General features: G+C 42.6%; 1 protein-coding gene across 1 annotated transcript in view; it reads right to left on the bottom strand.

Moving 5' to 3' along the window:
• Cad87A (cadherin 87A) overlaps nt 1–25,458 on the bottom strand; it is an 811,032-nt gene that overhangs the window by 364,988 nt on the left and 420,586 nt on the right. Inside the window, exon 3 of the mRNA XM_083131271.1 lies at nt 12,594–12,670. Coding sequence (XP_082987397.1) covers nt 12,594–12,670 — 77 coding nt within the window. The remainder of the gene's footprint in view (nt 1–12,593; nt 12,671–25,458) is intronic.

Consider the following 25,458-nt stretch of genomic DNA (forward strand, 5'->3'; position numbering starts at 1 on the left):
TTTTACATGGTGACAATGGCACAGCTTGGGGGATGATTTGCGAAATTTATCGAAGCTGGTGAGATACCATCCACAGGTACCCCCGTTCACGTGGCTTTGTGAGAGAGGCGGAAAAAATGAAGAGAACGAGCCAGGAGGCTTGGTCCATCGCGTTTGTGCAGTAGGAAACTTATCCTCATTTGATTCGTAATAGTGTAGTGCCGGGTTGTAATTGTGACAGAAGAAACAGGTAGTGTTACGATTTTTCCCCTCTATACTATATCCCGCGAATCTGCAAAACAAGCCCGCGCATAACTTTAGAGAAGAGGAGAAAGCGAGAGGGTGGATCGAAACAGTACACGTTGCTGCAAAGGCTGGTAGCTGCAGTCGTTTTCTCCCTCGTCGAGCTCTCTCGAGTTACTAGTTCGCTCTCTCTATAGATTCTCGGAACTGGCCTGACGTCATCACTTAGATATGCGTGCAGGCAGGGCTTCTTCTCGTCCCGTAAATCTAGCATTGGCCGTGATAGCGAGAGAGAAAGGTAATTTATTACTGTGTAAAACAAGTATCTTATAACTTCCAGTGCAACAATGCGTGCTCCATTTCTTGAAGATGAATTATACCCTAACAGTATAGTAGTATTTACTATAATTCAGCCACTCGGTAGAGGGTTTTCCCATTAGGCTGACAAAACAAAAGAAAACTGGCTGAACACATGAACAGAATTGATCATTGTCAATACATAAGTTGGTTCTGACTGGAAAACTTATTGTTATAAGAATGCCTATCTGGAATTAAAATTATTTTCGTCATAATATTTTCTTCGCAAATTATAAAATAATATGTTTAGAACAGTCTGATTTACAAGCCAATTTCTGCAATATAAGAGGTGATACAGTATAAAAAGGTACGCGGAGTTTTTAAATTTCCTGCAGTAAACGACAGTTTCTTCAGTTAATATATATATATTCAAAATTTATGTATTTATCCTACTTTTCCGTCACTTCGTTTAACCGCAACGATGAGAACGTATGGTTAATTTAGTATGTATCTTCTCTAAAGTCACATTTCTTTCCACTTTTGGCTAACTAACTAACTAACTAACTCCCTAGCCTTCTTAAACCCGAAGGTTCATGGCTGCAGCAACACAGGCCTTCCATCTTTCCCTATCTTGAGCAAGTTCTATATACTCTTTTCCATCCCTACCGATTTCCCTTAGGTCCATCTCAACGTATAATTTTTAGTTTTACAATTCCATTCTCCTGGCCACCTAACTTCCTGGACAGCTACTACATCTAATTTATACTTAACTATCTCATTAACTGTACACTGAAACGCCCCAGGCCGGTAAAGGCTCAGAACATTCCAGGTGCCTAATTTAATATCCTTTTTCCTAATGTAGATTTTATCCTTAGTCCAGGGACCTCCCAAAGTAGTCCCCACCCGGAGATCCGAACGGGGGACTATTTTACCTCCGGAATATTTTACCTTGGGAACATCCATGGCCTTATATTGCTGTTTCTTGACATTTTTTTTTACAGTGCAGAGTTGTCAGCTCTACGCCTAACCCCCAATATGAATGGAGGAACTACTACACAAGACAAACACAAACACATTACACAGCACAATTACTACACAAGACAAACACAAACACATTACACAGCACAATTACTACACAAGACAAACACAAACACATTACACAGCACAATTACTACACAAGACGAACACAAACACATTACACAGCACAACTACTACACAAGACAAACGCATACACTACACAGCACAACTACTGCACAAGACACACAAACACATAACAACCACTACACAAGAAAAAAAACGCACAAAAAAAAATGTTCGGACACTAATTCGGACACCTTGTCTTCGATTACTCTTAGATATTACGGAAGACTGGATATCTTTTTAATCTTCTACCGTTAGTAATTACGAAAGGCTTGAAGGCTGCTTGAGCCCTTGTCTTGGATTACTGTTAGATATTACCGAAGATTGGAGATATTTTTAATCTTCTTCCGTTAGTTATTACGAAAAACGGAAGGCCGCTTGGGCCCTTGTCTTCGATTACTGTTAGATATTACCGAAGATTGGAGATTCATTCTCTCTTCTTCCGTTAATTATTACAAAAACTAGAAGGCCGCTTGGGTCCTTGTCTTCGATTACTCTTAGATATTACCTAAAACTGGAGATACCTTCAATCTTCTTCCGTTTCTGTGGGCTCGCGAGAATCCTGAAGTAGGTCAATCCGGCAACAGCGCGTCGCTACCAGAGTGGGTGGTCCCACGCCGCTTGCTAGCGCGTCCCGACAATAGTTATTACCAAAGGCTGGAAGACCGTTTGAACCCTTGTCCTCGATTACTCTTAGATGTTACGTAAACTGGAATTCTTTTTAATATTTTACCGTTAGTTATTACCAAAGGCTGAAAGAATTTGGCTAATCGCGACAATGAAGATGAATGTCTACAAGCAGTATTCGAAGTCGGGATGCAAGAGACCCCCCCCCCCATACATACACTACCAACCACCAACCAGAACAATCTAAGTATCACCAATCTATCCACGATACGAGACGAAACATTTGGTCTATCCTGTCTGATTTCTAAAACATTCGCTTGTCCCGTAGATGAAACAGGATACATCCCCCAACGTAACACTTCAATGAAAGGACATTCACGAAGGAACGGTCATGCCCGAGAGTCAAACCTGGAACATGCGACTTCCTCAGATAAATCATGAATTTTGTGTATAATAATTACAATGCCAGTTCATGCATGTTAAATCTGAATCGGCGTGTTTGGTTTGCACATTTAAGCTGGATAATATCTAGTTTTCGAGGGCTCGTAGCGTTGAAACGAGGAGTCAAACAAATAAAAAAAAAACGCTAAGAAAAGTTTTTTGTCTTTATAATCGCTATGCACTGTGAAAGTTTGTACGATAATCCTTTGCATACGTTGTAAATTCTATATTTTTCGACACTTGAGACGAGAACGAGCATTGCCTCCGAAACCGAGACGAGAACGAGACGGATGTTTATAAATGGAGACGAGTCTGTCAACGAGACATTTACAAATAAACACGAGACAGACATTTACAACTTTCAACTCTCGTCTCGATAGGATCCCTAGTGGTGATCAGGGTGGCTACAAACAAGCAGAAATGAAATTCCCTGACTTTTCCAGGTTTTCCAGGACAAAATTTACATTTTCCCATGACAATTACAAACTAAACTAAATCGATGTTTTTGCAAATGGAAATAATAAACTCATACAGATCCACGTATGGTTTTGTTAAGTACCAATATTATCTTCTATTAAATTGACTTAATTTCTCTATTCTCTATGATTTGAATTCAAACTGCAAAATAGTGAATTTGGAAAATTACAATTCACAAGCTAAGGAAGGATTATGGAATTTTGTCATACGCAGTAAGTTTAAAATAAAATACTTGATTATTTTTAAAGTTATGACTAAATGAGATAAGAGTGAAGAGAGATTGATTAAGAAATAGAGTAAGGTGTGGTAAGACTGCGCGGCGGGTAAGACTGCGCACCGGGTTTTCGAGGTGAAAATCACACACAGTTGGCACCACTGCGCCACCGTTACTTCGTCCAAGATGGTAGCTAGCTGTGGACAGTGGTGAAGATACGTTTGAGATTCGTTGTGCTGAGAGAGGTAAGTTGAAAAGATTTTTAGGGTGTTTGCTATTTATTTTGGTACTACGTGTTTTGAGTACTACGTCACTGTGAATTTTTACAATATTACGATGTTGATGGGTAGAAGAAGCTGTGTTAATGCCGAGTCCACCTGCGTATTAGTTTCCATTGCTTTGTGCAATGGCTGGGCAGCATCACGTGATTTTTTCAGGAATGCAGCACGGGGCACGACTGCGCACGTGCGCAGTTTTACCCCACAAGTGTGTGGCTTGCAGGTGCAAGTGTGTGGCTCACAAGGCCCAGCCATTAGATAGATCATTTTTTGGTCCACTGAAGTCGTTTTATTCATCTGAGTGTGATAAGTGGATGAGTAACCATCCGGGTCGCCCAATCACAGTTTTCCAAGTGGCATCCATGTTTACAAAGGCATATGGGAAGGCAGCTACAGTTGGGAATGCCATAAAGGGCTTTGAAGTGACTGGATTATGCCCTTTCAATCAAGACATCTTCACTGAGGACGAGTTTCTTCCCTCTACTGTGATAAATGCATCAACTCCAACTCCAGATGAGCAGCCTTCAACAAGTGTGGCTAACAATACTGAATCATACGGGCACATTTCCGTTAACCAGATATCACCACTTCCACGTGCAGAGCATATTCAGCACCGCCGACGAAAGGGAAGGCAGTCTCAGGTGTTAACTGGATCTCTATTCAAAGTCAACTTGGAAGCCTCGTTGGCTGAGAAGAGTAAGAAGAAAGTTCAGGGGAAACAGAAACGGAACATCGTTGTTGAAGAAGATGTAGCAAACAGAAAACGCCAGAAGAAAGAGTACAATTGCCCAGCTTGTAATGAGAAGTACTGCTATCCTCCAGTAGAGGATTGGATCCAGTGTTCCACATGTGACGAGTGGTGGCATGAAAATTGCACCTCGTATGAAACGGGAACCTTTATTTGTGATTTGTGTTAGCAATTCCTAACCGAAGTGCAGGACGGGATTCACTATGCCTACTGTGAGAATGCCACGAGAAATGGATCCCATATGATAGAAGAACTTTTTTAGGTGATTTGTGTTTCTTTTTATACAAATGTGACTCTGTGTAGAAAGTGCGCATTCTTACCCGAACTTGATCGCAGTCTTACCCCGCGGTGCGGGTATGACTACGCATTTGCATGGTCACGGTTTTGTAATTGTTTCATGCAGAAATATTGTTCATTCAGCTTTCGGAAATTTACTGTGAGTTAGCAAAGGATAGTGCAATGTGTATTGCTTTTTTCATGTGTGTTTGTAGTTTTATAGCTTGAATATAAAATTATGAACTCAAACTGCGCAGTCTTGCCCCACCTTACTCTACAATTTGTAATTTATCAGTCTCCTTATACATTCTCTGTATTATATATTGATATTTCCACTGAGGTTTGAAACCCTCTGCTTGCAAAAACTATGAGTGCGGACTCATTTTTCGATGCATAAAGCTACTTCTCTCTTTTCTGTAACGCAAACAACTCTTGCATATAAGTGAAACAACTGAATCGAACAAAATAAAGTGTCATATTTCGTTACATTATGAATGGGATTTCTGCTTCAGTACAGTGCTGTGAAACTGACAACATGCAGTTATACCATTAATGCTGATGAAAAGGGTATGTAGGTATTAGAAATTTAACGCAAGGAATTTATAGAATTGCACTGTATAGGTACCTGATTTACTTAAACCAATACATTAAAACAGGAACACTCTAATAATAAAAGCTTCTGAAAGTTCATATACGAGGGGCATCCTGAAAAAGCTCCGATGGTGCCTGTATGCAGCACTAGTGGCCGGAGAGCGACACACACACATGCACGCAGGAAGAAGTGGCATGTAGCTGTAATCTGGTACAGTTGCAATGCAGCCGGTTTAGGACAGTTCTAGGTTAAAGATTGCAGCTCTCATACAGTCTCCAACCGACTGTGATGTAGCCTACATTGCACGCTCAGAATTTGGCACAGAGCCACCAGCAATCGTCTGAGTTGTGCAAACCGTACGTTGTGCGTGATACTTTGGTCAGACGATGGTGCAGACAATTCACGGAAGGCCAATCGAATGTGCACAACCCCATACAGCTGAGTACACACGGGCCCTTTGCATCACTTCAGGTGAGAGATCTTGGACCACTCCCTGTACAGACCTGGCCTTGAATGTACCGACTTTCATCTCTTTGTTCAACTGAAGAGGTTTCTGGCAGGGCAAGGATTTGACAGCTACACTGTGGTAGAGATAGTTCCAGTCTTTGCTGTCAGACACATATGCCATGGGCATACAAAATTTAGTGCCATGCTACGACACATGCCAGAACAACGGTGGTGATTATGCCGAAAATTAGGTTAGGACTCACTGTTACAAATGCAATAAATTACAACTGATATTCTTGTTTTATTTATGCCTAATCGGTAGGGACCTTGATATTTTAATTTTTTTTTCAAATTGGTGTATTTTCTTATTTTTTATTTTTTACTCTATGGTGTTATTTTCCCCAAAATTCACATTTTCATTTTAGCCAATTTTCTGGCAAATATCTGAAATTATACCTTCATGGTGTTTTTAAACTACTGTTTCAAATTATAAGTCACGTGGCTTACGTCTCTTCGCGAGAGTTTGATATGTTGAAAGTTACTTTGGGAAAGTTATTTTCCATACCCGTTTGTTAATTTTAAGGTAAGGATTTTAGATAATAGAATTTTGGTGTGTAGTTAGGGCCCCACACTTTCTTGATCACGGTTGAAGGTGGGGGTGATGTGATCAGCACCACACTCCTGGCTACCTTTATCCCTCAAAGTTTCCTCAAGGTACCAGCTTCATATGATGCTGGGTGGGCGCCGGAGCAGTTTGAATAGGTGGAAAACATCCTGGTTCTCCCCCGCAGAGGATCTACCCCGGGTCTCTCGCATAGTAGTAAGATGCTCTAACGACTGAGCTCCATTATTACTCGCTCGACAAATGCCAATAGTGCGCACTTAGCTTGGTAATTCAAAACATATCTCGTGCGACAAATACTGAAGATGTGACTCCCGTGTGACGGTAGATACGCACTCGATCTCCTGTTAGAACCCTGCCACTTTGCTCTGTGATGCAAATGGTTTTGATAGAAGTTGAAAAAATCGTGGGAAATAAATGATTTAATGTGGCTGTCGGAATTATTCCACGTACGTATAACTCTATAGTTTACTCTTGAGTAAAATGTTGGAAAACTTGCATGTTCTATGTACATAAACATGGCCTAGAAAAGACAAGGATGTTGGATTTCATGGAATTTTTCGTTGTTTTAGGACATTTCTTTAAAAAATCCCTAAAAACACCAACAATTCGCATTTTTTTTGCCAATTTCGCATTATTTCTATATTTCGAACGGGCGAAAAATTTGTCCAGACATCACTGCACATTCCTAAACATAATTTCGCAGCAATTATCATTTTTCACGGTTTTGGCGTTTTCGAAAAATTGGAAATTACTTTCTGGCCACCCCTCGTATAAATCAGTAGATGGAAAGTGAAAATTTAGCAGGGCTGGCAAAGAAAAGTCAATTCCTGAAGGAAGTGATTTGCTGTTATGAATGAATGATTCGAGTAAATATGATATTAAAATATTTACGTATTTATTATTATATTTTATTTCATAATATTGGACATTAACTTCACTCAGTGAGAGATTTAAGACCATCTCTCACGAGATTAAACATACAGGACAGAGAGTGGCGTTAATTTCATTGCAATACTAGTGTTGCAGTAAATTTGAGGTTGGGAGCATGCACTTGCCAATTTTTATAACGTTCACCAACGAAGGTTTATGTTTCACTTTTTCGTGATCGTATTCAATATACATCCCGTTTTGTTGGATTCTTCTTCTAAGAATATTGCAATGGCATTGTAAACGTATGTTAACTTATGCGAAACCAGTAATACGTCAGGATGGTAAAAGAAAGCCTTCGTAAGCACTTCTACATTCAATAAGGTGAAGTGAGCCAGAAGAGTAATAAAATTCCAGCAGCATATTTGCAGTCTAAAGCTCTTCTTGTTTATGCATGCGTTTTTTGGTTGGATGTTGCAGTCCATGCAATTTCTGTCGCATGTTGTAGTGAGATACTTTGTCGGGTGGCAATATTCGACAAAAATCGTATGTATCAATGGAACCTATTTGTTTCCATGTTCCTTCAGTTTGCCCAACAAAATGACTTACTACGACGCCCGACAACTATCGGACGGCGCCAACCGCTCTTATCCCCTCCATCTGTTGACAAGTCCCCTTACTACTCCAATACGGACAAGAAAAAATGATAATTCAATGCATTTTCCACATAATATTTAGAGGCTTAACCTTTACTCCCCCGATGATACCAACCATATGGTATCATCAGAGTAAGGTCGTACTGGCCCGATGATACCATATGGTATCATGGTGCTGATTACGAAATGAATGTGCTTTTTGGACCTTCATACTCTTATGTTTGGGTGGAAACTCTGGCACAGGTCTGGAGGAAGCCTGGGGAAATTCATATTGATGACCAACCTCCCCCCCTCCCGCAACATATCCATGCCACATTTCCGAACAGAGTTTCACATTTTGGCTCATTATTCAACTTGTATGTTACCCAGGAACATGAAACATGTTTCAATATCTTTGGAAACCTCCATTCTTTGAAGAGAATACTAAGGTTTGCGTCGTCTCCCCAAAATAGCGGGAGAAGAGGAGGTAAACTTCAGATTTTTATGTTTTTTTTTTTTTATTATTGAAATTCGGTGGTCGCGCCGCCAAACCCCCATTTCTCGGTTCGGTGTTCTGAATTGTACACGGTTGCATGCTATGATGTTTTAGCTGCAAACCAAAACTTATCCGAAGTAGATTGCTCCCATAGTACCCGAGTTATATCAAGTTTCCTCCAAAGATGCAAATTACCTATTTTTCGTAAAAAAAAAGTTTCACATTTTGGCTTATTATTCAACTTGTGTGGCACCCAAGATCATGAAACATGTTTCATTCTCTTGAGAAATGTCCGTTCTTTGAAAAGAATGTAGCAAACTCCAGATTTTTGTTTTTTCCATTGAAATTCGGGGGACGTGCCCCCCAAGCCCCCCTTCCTTGATCCGGTGTTCTATTTTGTACACCGTTGCATGCGCTGATGTTTTAGCTGCAAAACAAAAGTTATCCGAAGTAGATTGCTCCCATAGTGCCCGAGCTACAACAATTTTCGTCAAAAGAGTGTTCGAAGTCAATGAAGACGAAATTCCCTGACATTTCCCTGACTTTTTTGACACCTCAAATTCCCTGACTTTTCCCGGTTTTCCAGGTTTTCCAGGTCTGTCGCCACCCTGGTGATGTTGTGTACCAACCAATTAATGCATTCCGGTAAAGAGATGAGGAGGCTTTTTTTCTTGCAGTATAAAATTCAAAATGTACCGTACCATTTCAGTATGGGATATTATGTTATACACAATATTTCCTTGTAATAATTATACATAAACTAAGTATTGATATCTACTGTGCAACTGATGTAATCTTCTCAATGTATTTTCTCTAGTCTTCAAAAAAATATTTGACCATAATTTGCGTAACAGAAATGCTATATGGAAAAGAAAGAAAAAGGCTTTTTAAATAAAGTGAAGAATGTGAAAATTCTTATGTTGCACTACATAGTTAACGGTAAATTTCGATAAATAAGTTTCAAATATATTTTTTGAAAATTTGGTCCGTAACGAATTTTACAAGCAATATTTTTCGCATGACCCGAGAACACGCACGCAGCAGAACCATTTCATTTATCTTGCACGTGAGCAACAGGGATATTTAATAGAATTATGATCATTACAAAGCATAGTTTCACTTCCACTATCGTTCTTTCTTCCATTGTTATTAAAATCTGTACAGATTTGTAAAACTCCTGAACACGTTGGTTCTCCGCCGTGGCTATCCCCCAGTAAACTGGACGCTCGAAGCGGACGACAAACGAGCTCTCTCTAAGTAGTGACGTATTAACATGGCGGGCGTGTTTTCAGCGCAACGCTAGCCTCGCAACTTTGGAGTCTCGTTTTTGCCTTAAACTGAACGCAGAGAAACGGAAGAACTTGCAGGGATCATTCTCCAGGGTGTAGTTTCTAATTTGCTGTAAAAGAAATGAGTTGAAATGTCCATTATCTCGAAAACGGCTCGTTTGCGGACCCATGTTTACTGAAACTTTTTTGCTTCTATTATCGTGTACTTTCAACTGTGTCAGTTTAAGCTATTACTTATGATACACCCTGTATACCCCTTACAAACTGCTGCTGTATAATAGCAAGTCATCACAGCTGAACAACAGGTATAATTGAGACACAGTGTTACAAAGTTCAGTTCTGCTTTCTCCGAAACAACAGGGTTACAGCATCAAACAAATCTGCTCTCAATCTTCTAAGACGTTGATCAAACGTCGCGTCAGCCAGAGCAGGCTTCAGCCGGAAGTTCTCCCGGAGAAGAGAGGGGCGAAACCCTTCAAATCTTCCGGCAAAAACTTCCCGGAACTGGAAGCCGTAGAGAGGGAGAGAAAGATCCTGTTTTCGACCGGAAACTCAACAGCGACGGGTTTTAAGGAAGCCGCGCGCCGTACGAATCACGCTCTGCAGTGACGCAATTACTGGGAGCCCCCAAACCGAGGCTAATCAACCAATATAGCTTCACGGGATTCGCCTCATTAGGAGCATAATTAGAACTAGGGATTTGAGAAATTCTCCTGTCGCTACGAAGCGGGCAAATTATTTTCTCCATCCCTCAACCTCCACCCACCAAGAATCTTGCCAGGGTATGTAACTGATTTAGGGTCTTCTAGGCTTCCTTAAATTCTTCCAAAGTACTCCACCCATTTTCAACCTGTCCTTCAAAACCCACTCCTTGGTACGTGATGCTGTAACGATGTCCTTTATTTTCTTTGCTTGCCTTATCTCGTTTGCTTGACTGAGCTAACTAGCAGTAACTTCAGAAAAATCTCAATAATAGCTACGGGTTTAATAATTTCGCTAAGCAGATCGCCGCTAATAATCTGCAAAATCCACGATCTCATTTGGTCGTCTGAATGCATCGAGACTAGTTCGATCCTTCACCCCAGCAGAGACTGCAAACTGAATTAAGGATCGCTTTAGAATTCTCGAAATTGCCAAGACTTAGTTTCCTTGTAGCTATTGAAACGAGAAACTTAACTGCTAGGGTTGTCTACTGGGGAAATCTGCTTCTTGAAGAAGAGGAAACAAACTTGAAGATTTTCTGAGCGTTGCACCGAGGACATGATGAAAAGGACAGAAACTTCGATCAAGAAGTTGGTTGTTCGCTGCACTAATTAGATGCTTCAGGTGAAATGCTCTGAACGAAACCAGGAAACTAACAAGGCAAATTCTGGTTCAACTTTCTGGAGTCAACATTGCATATGACGACGGAAATCTTTCTTGGCACAATATGGAAAATATGAGCTCACCTGTCAGGTCTTTTTATGCCGTCGGCACTAGGTACGGTACAGCCAACGGCAAAGGAAATAGCAGGTAAATTGTGCATCACAGCTTTTATTATTTTTTAATTCTACATACTGGGTTCCTAAAAGGAATGCAATTCTGTTGATGTATGGTTGTCCTCTGCTTAGTGATGTTTTATTTCATGATCATCGCACTCTGAAAAATAAAATCAGTGAAAATGTTGATGAGCAATTCGCCTACTATTGCCTTTGCCGTTGAGCGTACATAAGATTGACCAAAAACTTGCCGAGGTAAGTTCATTCTTACCTCAGCAGCTACAACGTAGAAAAAATATTATGCAAGAATGGTCATTCGAATATTGTTACTGCGGATTTGGACCCTTTTGTGTCCAAGGATCTTCTTTTTTTCCCCAGACTGTGATGCGTGGAACATTCGAGGCAGGAGCCCGATAAATCTTTTCAAGTGACTTTTAAACGGTCTCATAAGCGAGAGCGCTAAATTATTATTCTCTCCCCTTTCTTCCTCTAGGTTAATCACTGATGACTACACACAGGACGGGGCGGGACTCGAACCAGGAAGGGGAGATATCGTGAGCTTATCACTCAATAAGATCGGCCACCGAAGCAGCAAATATGAATGTTATCACATTTGTACCACACACACACAATACAACCTCTGACAATGAAGTTGGCTAATGCTCACCTTCTGCCCTCTGTGCACAAACGGTTCATGGCTTGTATGAAAGGCCAGGATACACCGAAACAAGGCAGGAAGCGATGCAGTGCCCAGTGAGGTCACTGTTAATGAGGTATCAGTGAGGTAAAACGAAACGAGTTCTGCTGAATGTGGAAAAATGGATCAGAAATTATTCCCTGAGAGAACCACGCCGAATGCCGCTTCCTACTTCCAACGTTTACTGCAACTCATCTGTCGCGTACGCCTCAGTACGCACAGCGAGGATCTTTGTTTCTTCTTCGTGACAATACATAGCCTTATACCGCTTTAGTCCTGCAGCAGCCTCTGGCCAAGAAGAAGGTTGTGCCACTCGCTCACTCACCATACTTACCTGATCTGGCTCTCCCGGACTATTTCCTATTTTCACGACAGATTAGCCCCGAAAGGCAAGAGGTTGACAGGCATTCAACACCACGTGACAAGGGAGCTGAAGAACATCCCAAAAGAGGACTTCATCCATGAGTTTCCAGGACTTGTAGGCTCGTTCTCAGAGGTTCGTTACATTGGATAAGGATTTCTTTGAAGGTTAGTAAAACCTGTTTCGAAATATATGTCAATACTTTTCGTTTCCGAGCCCTTTCGCCGGACTTTATTATCAGAGGTTATATATACAACGAGAAAATAATATTCACACAAAGTTAATTACAAGTAACATAAAGGTTATGCAACACACAAACACATAAGACACAAGAACAAGAGGAAAGCTCGCCCTGCCACCTAGCGAAGAGCCTGAAATGTACTTACCATGGCACTGAAGAAGCGTGAGTAGGAGACCGGCGACCACGGCGCCTCTTCCGCCTGGCTTCATCCTTCCCGCGCACCTGGAAAAACAAAAGAAGATTGCCGTTTAATGACAGGCCAGGGTAGACAATTACAATCGGTCGCTGCTCCGCTGAGGGAGGCCATTTGTGCGTGTCTCCGACGCAGACGGCAGCCGTCGGTCAGCAGGAAAGCGGCCACAGCGTCGAGGGCGGTCGGCAATTACAGAGACGAGGGTGCAGGCACTGTGAGGGAACAGCGGTTTTCACGGGTGCCCGCCGCAGGAAATTGCAAATAAATAAAAGGGCAAGTCTTCCAATTATGTAATTGTTCTTAATTGAAGTGTAAGGTGAACAAATGCTATGCTGTGCTAACGTTCCCATTCAAGTCTATTTCAGCAGGGAGATTAATCGTTAGTAGGTGAAACCCAACGTTCTGGAGCGGTCTTTTGACCTACTTTTCGCCTTACGACATTTTACTATAAGGCTGTCTCCCCTTACGATATTTTTCTGTAAGGCTAGACCGGTCCTTTGACCTACTTTTCGCCTTACGACATTTTACTATAAGGCTGTCTCCCCTTACGATATTTTTCTGTAAGCTCAGTTCTAGAGCGGTTCTTTGACCTACTTTTCGTGTAGACCCAAATGGAGAATTCAACGCCCGAAAATGGAGCTCGGTGGAGCTCGCCTTAATGGTTTGCTCTTGTAAGGCATGAGCTCCATTTTCTCGCAGTGTTACCAACTCCTCACTCGAAAAAATCACCAGGGTTTTTGTTTTTGGGTATAACCTAACCTAAAGCAAGGAGGTGGCAACCTTGCTTGAGGTATTTTCTCGCAGTGTTGCCAACTCCTCACTCGAAAAAAATCACCAAGGTTTTTTTTCTTGGTCTAACGTAACCTAAAGCAAGGAGGTGGCAATTTTGCTTGAGGCTTGCCTTACAGTGCATAAAGCAAGGTTGCCAACCCACTGGTACTTTTGCCATAGCCTTTTACAAGAAAAAAAAAGAGAAAGGGAAGAGTTAAACAACCGACAGCTTACCCACAGCCTTTTTTGCTCTAACCTAACCTAAAGCAAGGAGCTGGCAACTTTGCTTGTGCAATCAACCCGGTCGACCGCCCTCAAGTGGAGATAAGCGTTGCCAACTCCTCACTCGAAAAAAAAAATCACCAAGGTTTTTTTGGTCTAACCTAACCTAAAGCAAGGAGGTGGCAATTTTGCTTGTGCAATCAACCCGGTTGACCGCCCTCAAGTAAAGATCAGCGTTGCCAACCTACATATACTAAACAAGGAGAGCCGGCACTGCCGTAAAAGAGAGAGAGAGATGGGTGGATGGTAATATAGTATGTGTGTGCGTGTGTGCGTATAATATGTAGCATTATTAACTAGAGTGTGTTGGCAATTTACTTGCAACTAAAAAAATAGAGATGCCAACGTTGGTGTAAGATGAAGAGAGAGAGAGAGAGAGAGAGAGAGAGAGAGAGATTTATGGCTGGCAACAGTAACGAGCGAATGCGCCATATCGTAATTTTCCAACTCCGTATATCGTGATTTTTGTAAACCTCTCTCTCGGGGGAAACACGATGTGTTATACACACGCGCGCGCGCGCCTGTATTGTGACGCAAACAAACAAACAAAATAATAATTGTTGTCTTTTAGGATACCTGGCCCCCTATAACCTCGCGAGGGTGCGTGGCGCCCAACGCAGTTCTAATGGCCGCGGCTAACAAAGCCATGCCTTTGTAGAGTTTCATGGGTTCTTTTTTAACCCCCCCATAACTCCCTACAGAGGACCTCTGTGTGTAATGTGTGTGTTTTATGATTGAAGAGAAGAAAATTTTTTTGGTTAAGAATAGAAAGTGTAAGAAGTAAAAAAGTTTCCGTAGGGGGTGCTGCATCTGAAAGAAAAAAAAATATCCTCAAAATAGTGTACATAATATGATAGAAAAATATAAAAAAAATGTGAATGCAAAAATTAGTGTGAATGATTGTTTTTTTTTTAAAAAAACGATAGAAAAATATAAAAAAAAGTGTGAATGATTATTTTTCTTTAAAAAAAATGATAGAAAAATATAAAAAAAAGTGTGAATGCAAAAATTAGTCTGAATGATTGTTTTTTTTTAAAAAAAGTGGTGCAAGAAATAATACGTACATTTTTGATGCAGAAGTCTAATGGTGCGAGCAGGTTTCTTCCTCGTCATGGCACCCCCATTCTCGGGTGTGGATGTTGCAGTCGAGTAGCCTCAATTTGGTGTCGTGGGGATCAAGCGCCACTTTGTTGATCGTGGATGTACGCAACTGGTCGATGGTGCTCGTGATCCGATGTTCGGTCATGCGTTTGATTTTTTTGTCGAACAAGCACGACTTGTAATCTTCTACGGTTAGTTTGTTTGTGCTCGAACGCCCCACCCCTTTTGCTTTTTTTATTTCGGTCTCGTCCTGGATTTTCACGGCATACATTTTCGCTCGAAGACCCGCAAACTCTGTGATGATGCGGCCGTTGACTTCATCCTTCATCTTCCCGATCGTCATTTTCTGGCTGTCGTCGAAGAGCGCGTGATTTTTTGGATAGTTCGAGAAGTCGAAATGGTGGCTCATGTTTTTCAGATCTTCGTATAGATCATCGGTGTGGATGTTGTACACGAAGCTGTCCGTGTCGGTGTACGCCACCTCGATCGCCTCTCCATAGCGTGGTTTCATGATGTCGTAGTGAAACTTGTACATGGCCAGCTTCGACAACTCGAGGATCGCGACTCCCACGGCGATTGGTTTGTCGACTGTTATGTGGCGGAGAGCACGTTCGATCAATACCAACGTGTCGCTCAGTATCGTGAAGTTCTTGTACGTGGGCTGAGCGACGAGCTTGTTTATTTTCTTCGGGTCGGAGACCAAGTTGATATTTCTTCTTTTCCTCGCATCTTCCATGCTCTTGCCGTAGATGCTGTTGTTCATCAACTTGTATAGGTCTTTGTCTGCGGAAGAAGAAGCTGATGCTCGACGTTGAGTGTTGCCGTCGATATAGGGTGCTAGCCACCTGGTCTGTCTAAACTTCAATCCCGAGTGCACGCGCTTCAAAACCAATCCATGCTGGAGGTAGAATTGTAGGAGGCGATAATGCACCACGTAATTCTCTTTGCTCTTGAAGGTGAGCATCAGCTTCTTCTCCGGAGTCGATTCCATCACAGGTGCCATCGCAAATCCATGGTGTTCTCGATGAAGCGATGCAGGATATTCCAAATCTACTTTCAGGAAACATCCATTTTCATGATCTTCGCTCCATTCCAAACAATCTTGAAGTTCCTGCTCGCTCATCCATTCGTATTCTCCGATAGGCAGAGTCTCGGACATGGCATAACCATACAGATTGTTCATGTCCCAGTATGCCAAGAAGTTTGTCGGTTTCCCTGCATCGAAATCGGCAACATATGGATTGTTGGCCTTGACGTATCGAAGGGGACACTGGACGATTCCACCACGTTTTGCCTCTTCGACAAACAAAAGTTGATTGACGTCCTTGATGAGTTCTATCTTCACCTTCGTGGATTTTAACATCGCCTGCCAAGAATAACCCGGTGTGGTGTAGCTGAAAGCGGGGTCCAAACCATATGCTGCCATTCCTCTCGAGCGATGGAGATGAAAACGGTCGCTCAATAGCGTAACATCCAGCTTCAGATACAGATCGTGATAGTCACCCATGGTTTGACAAGAGAATGTAGACCAGACGAGCTGAGCATGACGGTAGTCCTCTTCGGTGCAACAGGTGTCGCTAAGACGACTGTAGAATGCTTCTCTCGGTGGTAACGATGTTTCTGAGAATTTGGAAGCATCCGTCATGTATTCGTACGGGTAAACACCCTTGCGTCTCAACAGTGCTAAATGTTGGTCGCCGAAACATTTCCTGGTGGCGATCAAATCATCGTCGGTGAGTTGAGACGCGAGTGTCGCCAAACTCGAAGACAGAAAGTTGTAGGAGTCCAAGAAGCGAATTTCTACGCGATTGCCATTTCCAACGTCCACCTTCTTGCTGAATGAAATGAATTTCTCGTTGGTGCGAGCCATGACGCTAATGGGTTGAGCGTCGCATCCCATCTCCTTTATGAAGATTTTGGCGTCGTAGCCCTCCAAATTGTGAATGAATACAGGAATAAATTTCGGTTTTTTGATTTGTAGATTGCAGTTGTTACACAGGGGGGGGCACATATTTTCCCGTGTGATGATTGTGGTGGCGAACTTTGACATTTTCGAGGGTGAAGTTACTTTCGCACACACCACACTGAGAGGCAAGGTCGTATGCTTCCTTCTCTTCCTGGGTAAGAGGCTCCATTGCTTTGTCTTCTCTTAGTGGAGGAGCGAATTGTATGGCCATCTGCTTCAAGGTTTGAAGGAATTTTTGTGGAGCATCATTGCCACGATGTAAAATAACATCGCCTGTGTTGTTGACCATCAATCCAAAAGCGCAGGCTTCGTGATGTAGAATTTCGGTGGTGCTCGATACGCTGGGATTCGGTTCGCATGTGGCGAGTGGAAGTTGGAAACTTTCAAAGTCGGCGCATATCACCACGGGATGCCAGAGTAATGCGGTGTAGTTGGAAAATGTCATGTCTCGAGAAGGCATTTTGATAGTCGTAGCCGAATGTTTACTACACATTTCATGATGATCTCGGAGTTCTTCATCAGCATTCTTTTTTCCTTGACCGTAGAATATACTCAGGCATCTGTCGCATACTCCAATTTTATGGTGATCTGTGGTAATTTGACTTCTTGTTAATTTTGGAAGATTCTGAATTAGACAGTAATGATAATTATCATCATCTTCGATCAGGAGTAATCTGATGACACGATTACTTTTAATGTTGCTGTGTCTGAGAACGTAGATGGCGTTGTTTTTGTCTAATCCGAAGATGTGTACTGCTATATTTTCGTTTTTATCTGTCTTGTACTGTGCCTCAAATTTACTAATGTCTCGTAGATTTACGGGGTAATTAATGCCAGCCGTAGGTTTTTCAAATTCTGAGAGATATTCTGGCTTGTTGTAGTGGTATAAACGATGTTTGTCATTATCGGCTGGGTGATGATCGGCAATGATGCACCACAAAAAGCATCTGTTATCCTCATTTTGAATGTTGATGATGGCTTTCTTACTGGCTATTTCCGGGGGCAATTCGATGTAGCTGGATGCCCCCACCGGGTTGTATCGTGCCACCTTCAAAGTTAAAGTGTGAGGCGAATCGCAAAGTGTCCAACCCGATCCACTTTGTTCGAAAGTCTCGTGCTTGTTCAACAAAGCGTCAAACATCTGGTTGCAAATGGCATCCACCTCATCGACGTCGGCGGCGTGGAGGCTTTTTACACCAGTGTAATGATGGAAAGTTTCTCGCTCTTTTTTTACGTTTTCGTAAATGACGGAAACGATGAGGTGGATTTTCAACGAGCATTGCAACAAAGCTTCGGTGATAGAACGAAATTAACTTGCTTTTGACCGAGCGAAAAAAGTTGTTTAGATCAGATGTTTCTTCAGATCGGAAAGTCTCCTCGGTTAAAATATTTCTAATATTTTCGCCGGCACTCTTCTGCTTTTTTCGTGGCGCTTGATCGTCAACATCGAGCTCTCTCTTACTCGATCCTTTACCATGCACATTCTTCCGATGTCTTCTCAAGTTAGAAATGGATATATATTTCCCACATTGGTCGCATGCACGTTTCGCTTCCTTCTTCTCCATTCTTTTGCTAAGAAAAAAAGATGGTTACTAAATTGCACACATTTTTTTTGTGGTGTTATTTATATTAGATACGTTCTCAATTTTTTCTTAAATAACCAACATGAATCTTTTTGGTTTCCGAAAGCAAACAATGGAGACTGTACACCGCACGACGACAGATCATGAATTTCTACCTTCCGTATTAACTAAACTCAACGGTCTGTTGATCATTCACCTCAACAGCATTTGGACGAAATTGGATGACGATGTGGGCAAGATGTTTTATGTTTTTAATAACAATTTACATTTCTACGAAATTCCGATCGACGGGAAACTTCAAATCACCGTGAATCCGGAAAACGCAAGCGAAATCAAAATTTCTACCGGCAAGAACATTTTTCGAATCAAGCACGACAAGATGCTTTCTAACATTACGTACGATGTGTCCGCAGGAGATTATCTTTACATGGAACTCCTCGGAGATTACGACAAACTTATTCCTCTCTTCGTAGAATTACGAATCGTCTATCCTATTATAAATAACCGTTAACCAAAAATGCCTAACGACATTTTCGGCAACACCAAGCGTGTAGACCACGCAGAAGAGATTCTCATGTTGGACATTCGAGTTAAGAAGTTGAGGACCGATTTGATCGCTTTGCAGGAAACCTTAAACAAAAGTTTAGAGTCGGAAATCGCCACGCTCCAAACGCAATGTCTCGATCCCATTCTGAAAATCGATTCCGAACTGAAGACGCTGATAAAAAATTATGTCGACGTACCTTCTTACGACAACGTTCAAAATATACAGTTGAGCGTGGATTCGCTTCAAAATGATTTGGCCAAATTACAGCAATTTCAAGCGAAAAATGAAGATTTGGAAAAATTGAAACTCGAAATCGAAGAACGAACTTCCGCAATCGAAAAGAATTTCTCCGAACTTCAAACCGTGGTGAACGATATTGATGTAGAACGCTTGCACGTCGTCGTTTCCAAATTACAAGAAGAATTCACCGCCACTTTGGAAGAAATTAAATCCAAGTTACAGACTTTGGAAGATACAATGACGAACCTACCATCGTCGGACGAACTGCAGGTCATCGGTAAAAGCGTCGCGAAGATAAAAATTCAATTGGAGGCCTATCAAGATTTCGAACACATTCAAACCACCATCGCTACGCTTCAGGCGTCTCTGGAATTGATCAACGAAGAAATTAAAAATATTCACGCTGAAGCGAGAGCGTTGACGAGTATTCAGGACACGTTGAGCACGGTTCAGCGGAAAATCGAATATTTAGAAAATTTGAACGTCGAAACGAATCTCGCTCATTTTCATCACGTACTCGACAACATACAGGGTGACTTGGAATCGTTACGGACGAGCGTGCCTTCGAGCGAAGATTTGGAAAAATTGAAAACGGCGGTTATGGCACTATCCGATTCGAGCGACATCAAAAGTTCGTTGAGCGATCTCGAGAGTAAAGTGGCCAATCTCCCCACCTCCAAAGAATTGCACGCTTTGAAAAGAAACATATCTCGAATGCTGAAACGAGTGGAAACGGAAACGGCGAACGCGGAACAGATTCGAGACGAACTTGCTTCGCTGGTGTCGACGCTGCCCACTTCGCAGAGCGTCGCCGACCTTCACACGCAGTTTACAGAGATGCGAAGCATCGTGAACGATCTTACCGAGAAGAGCTCGAAATTGAATCAAGTCGAGAACCTTCAGAACATCGTCGTCAACATCAGAGATCAAGTTGGAGTGCTGGAATCCACGCAGGAATCGACGCTGGCCTCTTTCGGTGCCAAGTTGCAAGAACTCAACGAAAGCTACAAGCAGTTGAACGTGGAAGTGAAAATCAAACCGTCATTTTCTACCGTAACAGATACCATAGTCGAGCATTTGGTGCCCGTACAAAACACACTGGGTCAGCTTCACAGCAACCTCGTTAGCATCGATACTAAATTCGCTAAACTGCATTCTCTGCAAGCCATCGAAATCAACAGCGTACCCAATCAACAGAGAATCTCCACGTTCGTCGAAGGTAACAAACTGTACATGTTGCATCCTTATCATCCCTACTACAAGTTTCTCCTCGATGGCACGATTCAGATAAACGAATTTTCGTACTGGTCTCACGGCAGAAAAGCTAGCGTTCCCACCATGACTTTGATATCGAATCGTGGTGTCCAGAAAGCAGGAAACATTCCTCTGGCACGTTGGAACGAAACGCGCAACATATATGAAATACACGAAGACGAAGATCTCACCGTTTTCGACGTGAGTGCCGGCGATAAGCTGATCATTCAAAACACGAGCGAAGTGCCACCTTCTTTGAATCCCATCACGCTGGTGCTTCTCTTGAAACGTAATCTCTAAACAAAAAAAATGTCTAGGCAAGCCATCGTCGAAGAATTGCATAAACCAGCACGCCGCAACTACGAACGTTTGGCTGTGGTAACCAAGGGCATCGACGACCTCTGGCAAAGTGACCTCGTGGAGATGAGTAGCGGCAATTTGAAAAACGTACATAAATGGAACAAGGGCAACAAGTACCTCCTCACCGTCATAGACACGTTTTCGAAATTCGCATGGGGTCTACCTTTGAAGGTGAAAACGGGATCGTGCGTCACGGAAGCATTCAAGACAATTTTTCGCGAAAGCGGCGGCAGACGACCTCGGTTTCTGCAAACGGACACCGGTAAAGAATTTTACAACGCCGTATTCCAAAAGTTTATTCAAAAACACAAGATTCGACATTATTCGACTTTCAGTCACATCAAAGCCAGCATCGTGGAAAGATTCAATCGAACCTTGAAAACACACATGTGGAAACGATTCACGCTTCGGGGAAATTACAAATGGGTCGACATCCTGCCAGAACTCGTCGACACCTATAATGAAACGGTACACAGAACGATAGGCATGAAGCCAGCCGACGTTACGAAATCTGACGAGCAGCGTTTAATTTCTACCGTTTACTGTCCAAAGTACACACCCACGACAAAGAAAGCTAAATACAAAATTGGAGACCGGGTGAGGATCAGCAAATTCAAACGCACCTTCGAGAAGGGATTCACAAAAAATTGGAGCACGGAACTCTTTACCGTGGTTCGAGTTCTACCCGGAAACCGACACACGTATATAATAAAAGATAGTAGCGGCGAGATTTTGAAAGGAAGATTTTACGAAGAGGAACTCTCTAAAACGAAACACCGCGACACGTACCTCATCGAGAAAGTATTGCGTAGGAAAGGTGACAAACTGTTTGTCAAATGGCTGGGACTTCCAGAAAAGAGTTGGATCGACGCGAACGAAGTGATCTTGTGAGTACGTGGAACGTGGTGAAGCGTCTACCGGATCCGGAAAGTCAAACGAAGAAAAAGAACGGCGAGTTGCTTCCCGACAGCATCCGCTGTCTGATCGTAGGTCCTTCAGGGTGTGGGAAAACGACACTGCTCGTGGACAATTTTCTCCTCGCACCGAATTGGTTAAATTGGAAGAACAGGCACCTGTACGTGTTCTCGAAAAGTTTGGAGCAATCCAAATACCAGCAACTGATGAAACTGTACGATGGTCTGGACATTGCAACGTTCGCCTCGGAAATAAAACCACTCGACGATTGTCGCGAAAATTCAGTCGTCGTGTTCGACGACGCCATCCTGGAAAATCAAAATGAAATTCGCAACTTTTTCACGCAAGGTCGTCACAAAGGAATGGATTGCTTCTACCTAGCTCAAACGTTTTCCAAAATTCCAAAACAATTAGTGCGCGACAACGCCAATTTCATATGTTTGTTTCGTCAAGATCACACCAACCTCAAGCACGCGTACGATGACTACGTAGGCGGAGACATGAACTACAATCAATTTTCGGAAGGCTGCTGCTCTACTTGCTGGAACGGTGACGATTTCGGATTCGCGACGATCGACATGACGAGGAAACCCAACGAGGGAAAATACAGAAACAAAATCAACGACTTTCTAAACGTTGCGACGTTGTGAGAAACGACGTGTATAAATAACGTCATGACGAAACGAAAAATCGAAGACGAAAATCTCAAGCTTCGCGATTACCTCGCGAAACGCTTCAAAGGTTGGAAATCCGAGAATCGCGGATTCTACGAAGAGAAGAAACGTCAGGATCAACCTGTTATCGATGCCATCAGCGGTCTAGGTAAAGAAATTAAAAGTGTCACGGAACAAAATAAAAATTTGATTAATGAACTCGTACCGCTCGCAGCTAAAAGTTACGCCGTACCCACGCCCATTTCGAGCATTCCTTCGACACCGTTCGAACTGAAGGATGCACCGGCACGACGTCGAGCCATAGGCAGCACGTCGTCGTCTTCGGATAAAATCGAGTTGGGACCTTTGGCACGAGACTACCTGAGCACGGGGAAATTCGACAAGGATGAAGTGTTCGGATTGTATCCCAGCATGGAAACCAGCGAAGGCGGCGGTGTGGTGTGGAAGATTGGGAAATCGAAGGTGACCTTCGAAGGCAACGACATTAAAGTCAATTTAGGCGACAAGGATAGTTGGAACAGGTATCCGGGTACGGTGGGACTGTGGGAACTCGTCGCCAAAAAGCAGCCGAAAGATTACACCGACGAAGATTACCAAAGTTACAAGGAAATTCTGATCATGACGGATGCCTTGTACCAGAACAACGACGCCTCGCAGAATAGGGTGAAATCGAGCAGCGGCGATAAGTACAGGAATCTCATCAAACCGATTTGGAACCAGGTCAAAACAGGCAGCGGCGTCAAACGCTACAACACGTTACTCAAAGAATTCGTTTGGGTGGACGACGTTAGGAAACTCGTGGACCGATTGTTGGTGATAGCCGGCGAAGAGAATGCAGGCAATCGTAATTTCTACAACGAGAAGGTTGGCATCGTGGACATGATCAGCACGAAACTTTCCAACTTCATCGTGAACGACGACAAGGGCATAGGTTACCTGATCAAAATCATCAACACGCTGCCTCCGAAATTTTGGAACGTGGCCGAAGGAAAGGGACTTGTGAACGACATCATCAACAAGTTACCTTTCGAGATGCATCTACCTGGCTACCAGTACTGCGGACCGGGTACCAAACTCGAGAAAAGATTGGAGAGAGGAGACAAGGGTGTGAATCCGTTGGACGCCGCATGCAAAGATCACGACATCGCCTACAACACCACGCAGACGGATCTGAATGCACGTCACGAAGCAGACAGAAAGTTAGAGCACGCAGCTTTCGAAAGATTCGTGAGTAGAGACGCATCGTTGGGTGAACGGGTCGCCGCACTAGGCACCACCATCGCCATGAACACGAAACAAAAATTGGGGTGGGGTATATAAATAACATACAGTAAAAAAACAACATGGATTGCATAACTAATTTGCCACCCGAGCTACTATCTAAAATATTCAAAAAGGTAGTTAACGGAGATGTTAATAAACTTGTGATCATGGCAAAAACGATGCCGGAATTTCGCATCCCTTGTGAAATGGTTCTCAAGGACCTTCTTCGGGAGATCAGCGGCCTGAGGTGCGGTGATCTCAACATTCTGCTTTCGGCTGCAGGGGAAAAATTAAACGATAGGTCGGACGAACTGTACGAGGCGATGCAGGGAAGAAGACAGTATACTGATGATTGGTACAAGTCTATGCAGGAGAAGGAAGATATCACTACGCACATCCTCGCGTTTTCCGAAGCACGAACTTTCTTCCTCTGTTAAAAAAAATAATAATATATATACGTGTCAAAAAAAACTTGATATATAAATAACACACATCGTGAAAAAAAAATAATCTTCGGTATATATAAATAACACACATCGTGAAAAACAATTAAATTTCTCTCTAACACTTTGAAATTTTTTTTGATATGACGACCGAAAAAATAAGTGATCTCCAAGCATTAAAACAAATGCTAAATTTGTCAGTCGAGTATGTAAAAATTCAGGAATTGGAAGTCGACAAACCTTACACGATAACTTTCGGTTCAATCGTTTCTACCCAGTATGGTCCCAAGGTACGCCTGTTGCTCAACGCACAATACAGTCTATTTTTACCAGATCGATATGCTAACATGTTATCCGACGAGAAGCTATCTATTTTAATCGAGAACAAAACTCGAATCGTGTACAAGGGGACAAAGGAACTTCTTGGCAAGAAAACGAAGCACGTTATAGAATTTGTGTAACGACTGCGAGGCCTTGAAAATATATAAATAACATACCGTAAAAAACTACACAAGAAAAAATCTCAGAATATATATATAAATAACATACCGTGAAAATAACACATAGAGCATCAACATGAAGCCCAAGGGTGTCGTGTACCAGATACCATACTCCAATCTAAAAAATCTAGGTGCTCTCGATGGGTTACTCACCAAGAAACAACGCGAGAAGAAACGTTCTTGCTTGTCGAAAGGACACGGAATGAAATTGCTGCTCAGCACACCTCAATTGAAAAGATTGCAGCATTCGCGGAAACAGCAAAAGATCGGAGGTTTCATATTCAGCATCCCGGCCATCCTGGCGGCATTGGGGGCCGTTGGAAGTTTGGCCGGCGGAAGTGCCGCCATCGCGAAAACCGTCATCGACTCGAAGAAGAACAAGGCGGAATTGGAAGAACAGAAACGTCACAACCTGGCCATGGAGAAGAAGGGGAAAGGTATAACCAAAAAACAAAAAAGCAACCTCGATGCTTTGAAGAAATATAAAAAAAAGAAGAAGCCCTGTCCAACTTCGATATTGAATCTCTGATCGAACCGTTGGGAATAAAAAACTTCAGAGGTGTTTTCATGTCCGATTCTCTACCCTCTGCTGTGAAGAAAAAGGAGTATGGCGTGGTCAACCTGGACAGTTACAAAAATCCTGGTACACATTGGATATGCTACCTCAAAATTGACGATAACAATGCATTTGTTTTCGATTCGTTCGGTGGCACACCACCTGCCAGGTTGGTGAAGTATCTCAGTGTTGCCAACCTCTACTACAATGACAAACGCATCCAGGGTTTCACCGATGTTAACTGCGGCCACCTATGCCTTTCCGTTCTCGCATACATGTCTAAAATAAATAACCCGTCGGTGGAACATTTTCAGAAAGCATTGTGGAATCTTAAACACGATGGGCGTGTTCCATCTCACGAG

Source organism: Lepisma saccharinum, chromosome 11, assembly GCF_977018435.1.
Source record: "Lepisma saccharinum chromosome 11, izLepSacc3.1, whole genome shotgun sequence".
Taxonomy (NCBI): domain Eukaryota; kingdom Metazoa; phylum Arthropoda; class Insecta; order Zygentoma; family Lepismatidae; genus Lepisma; species Lepisma saccharinum.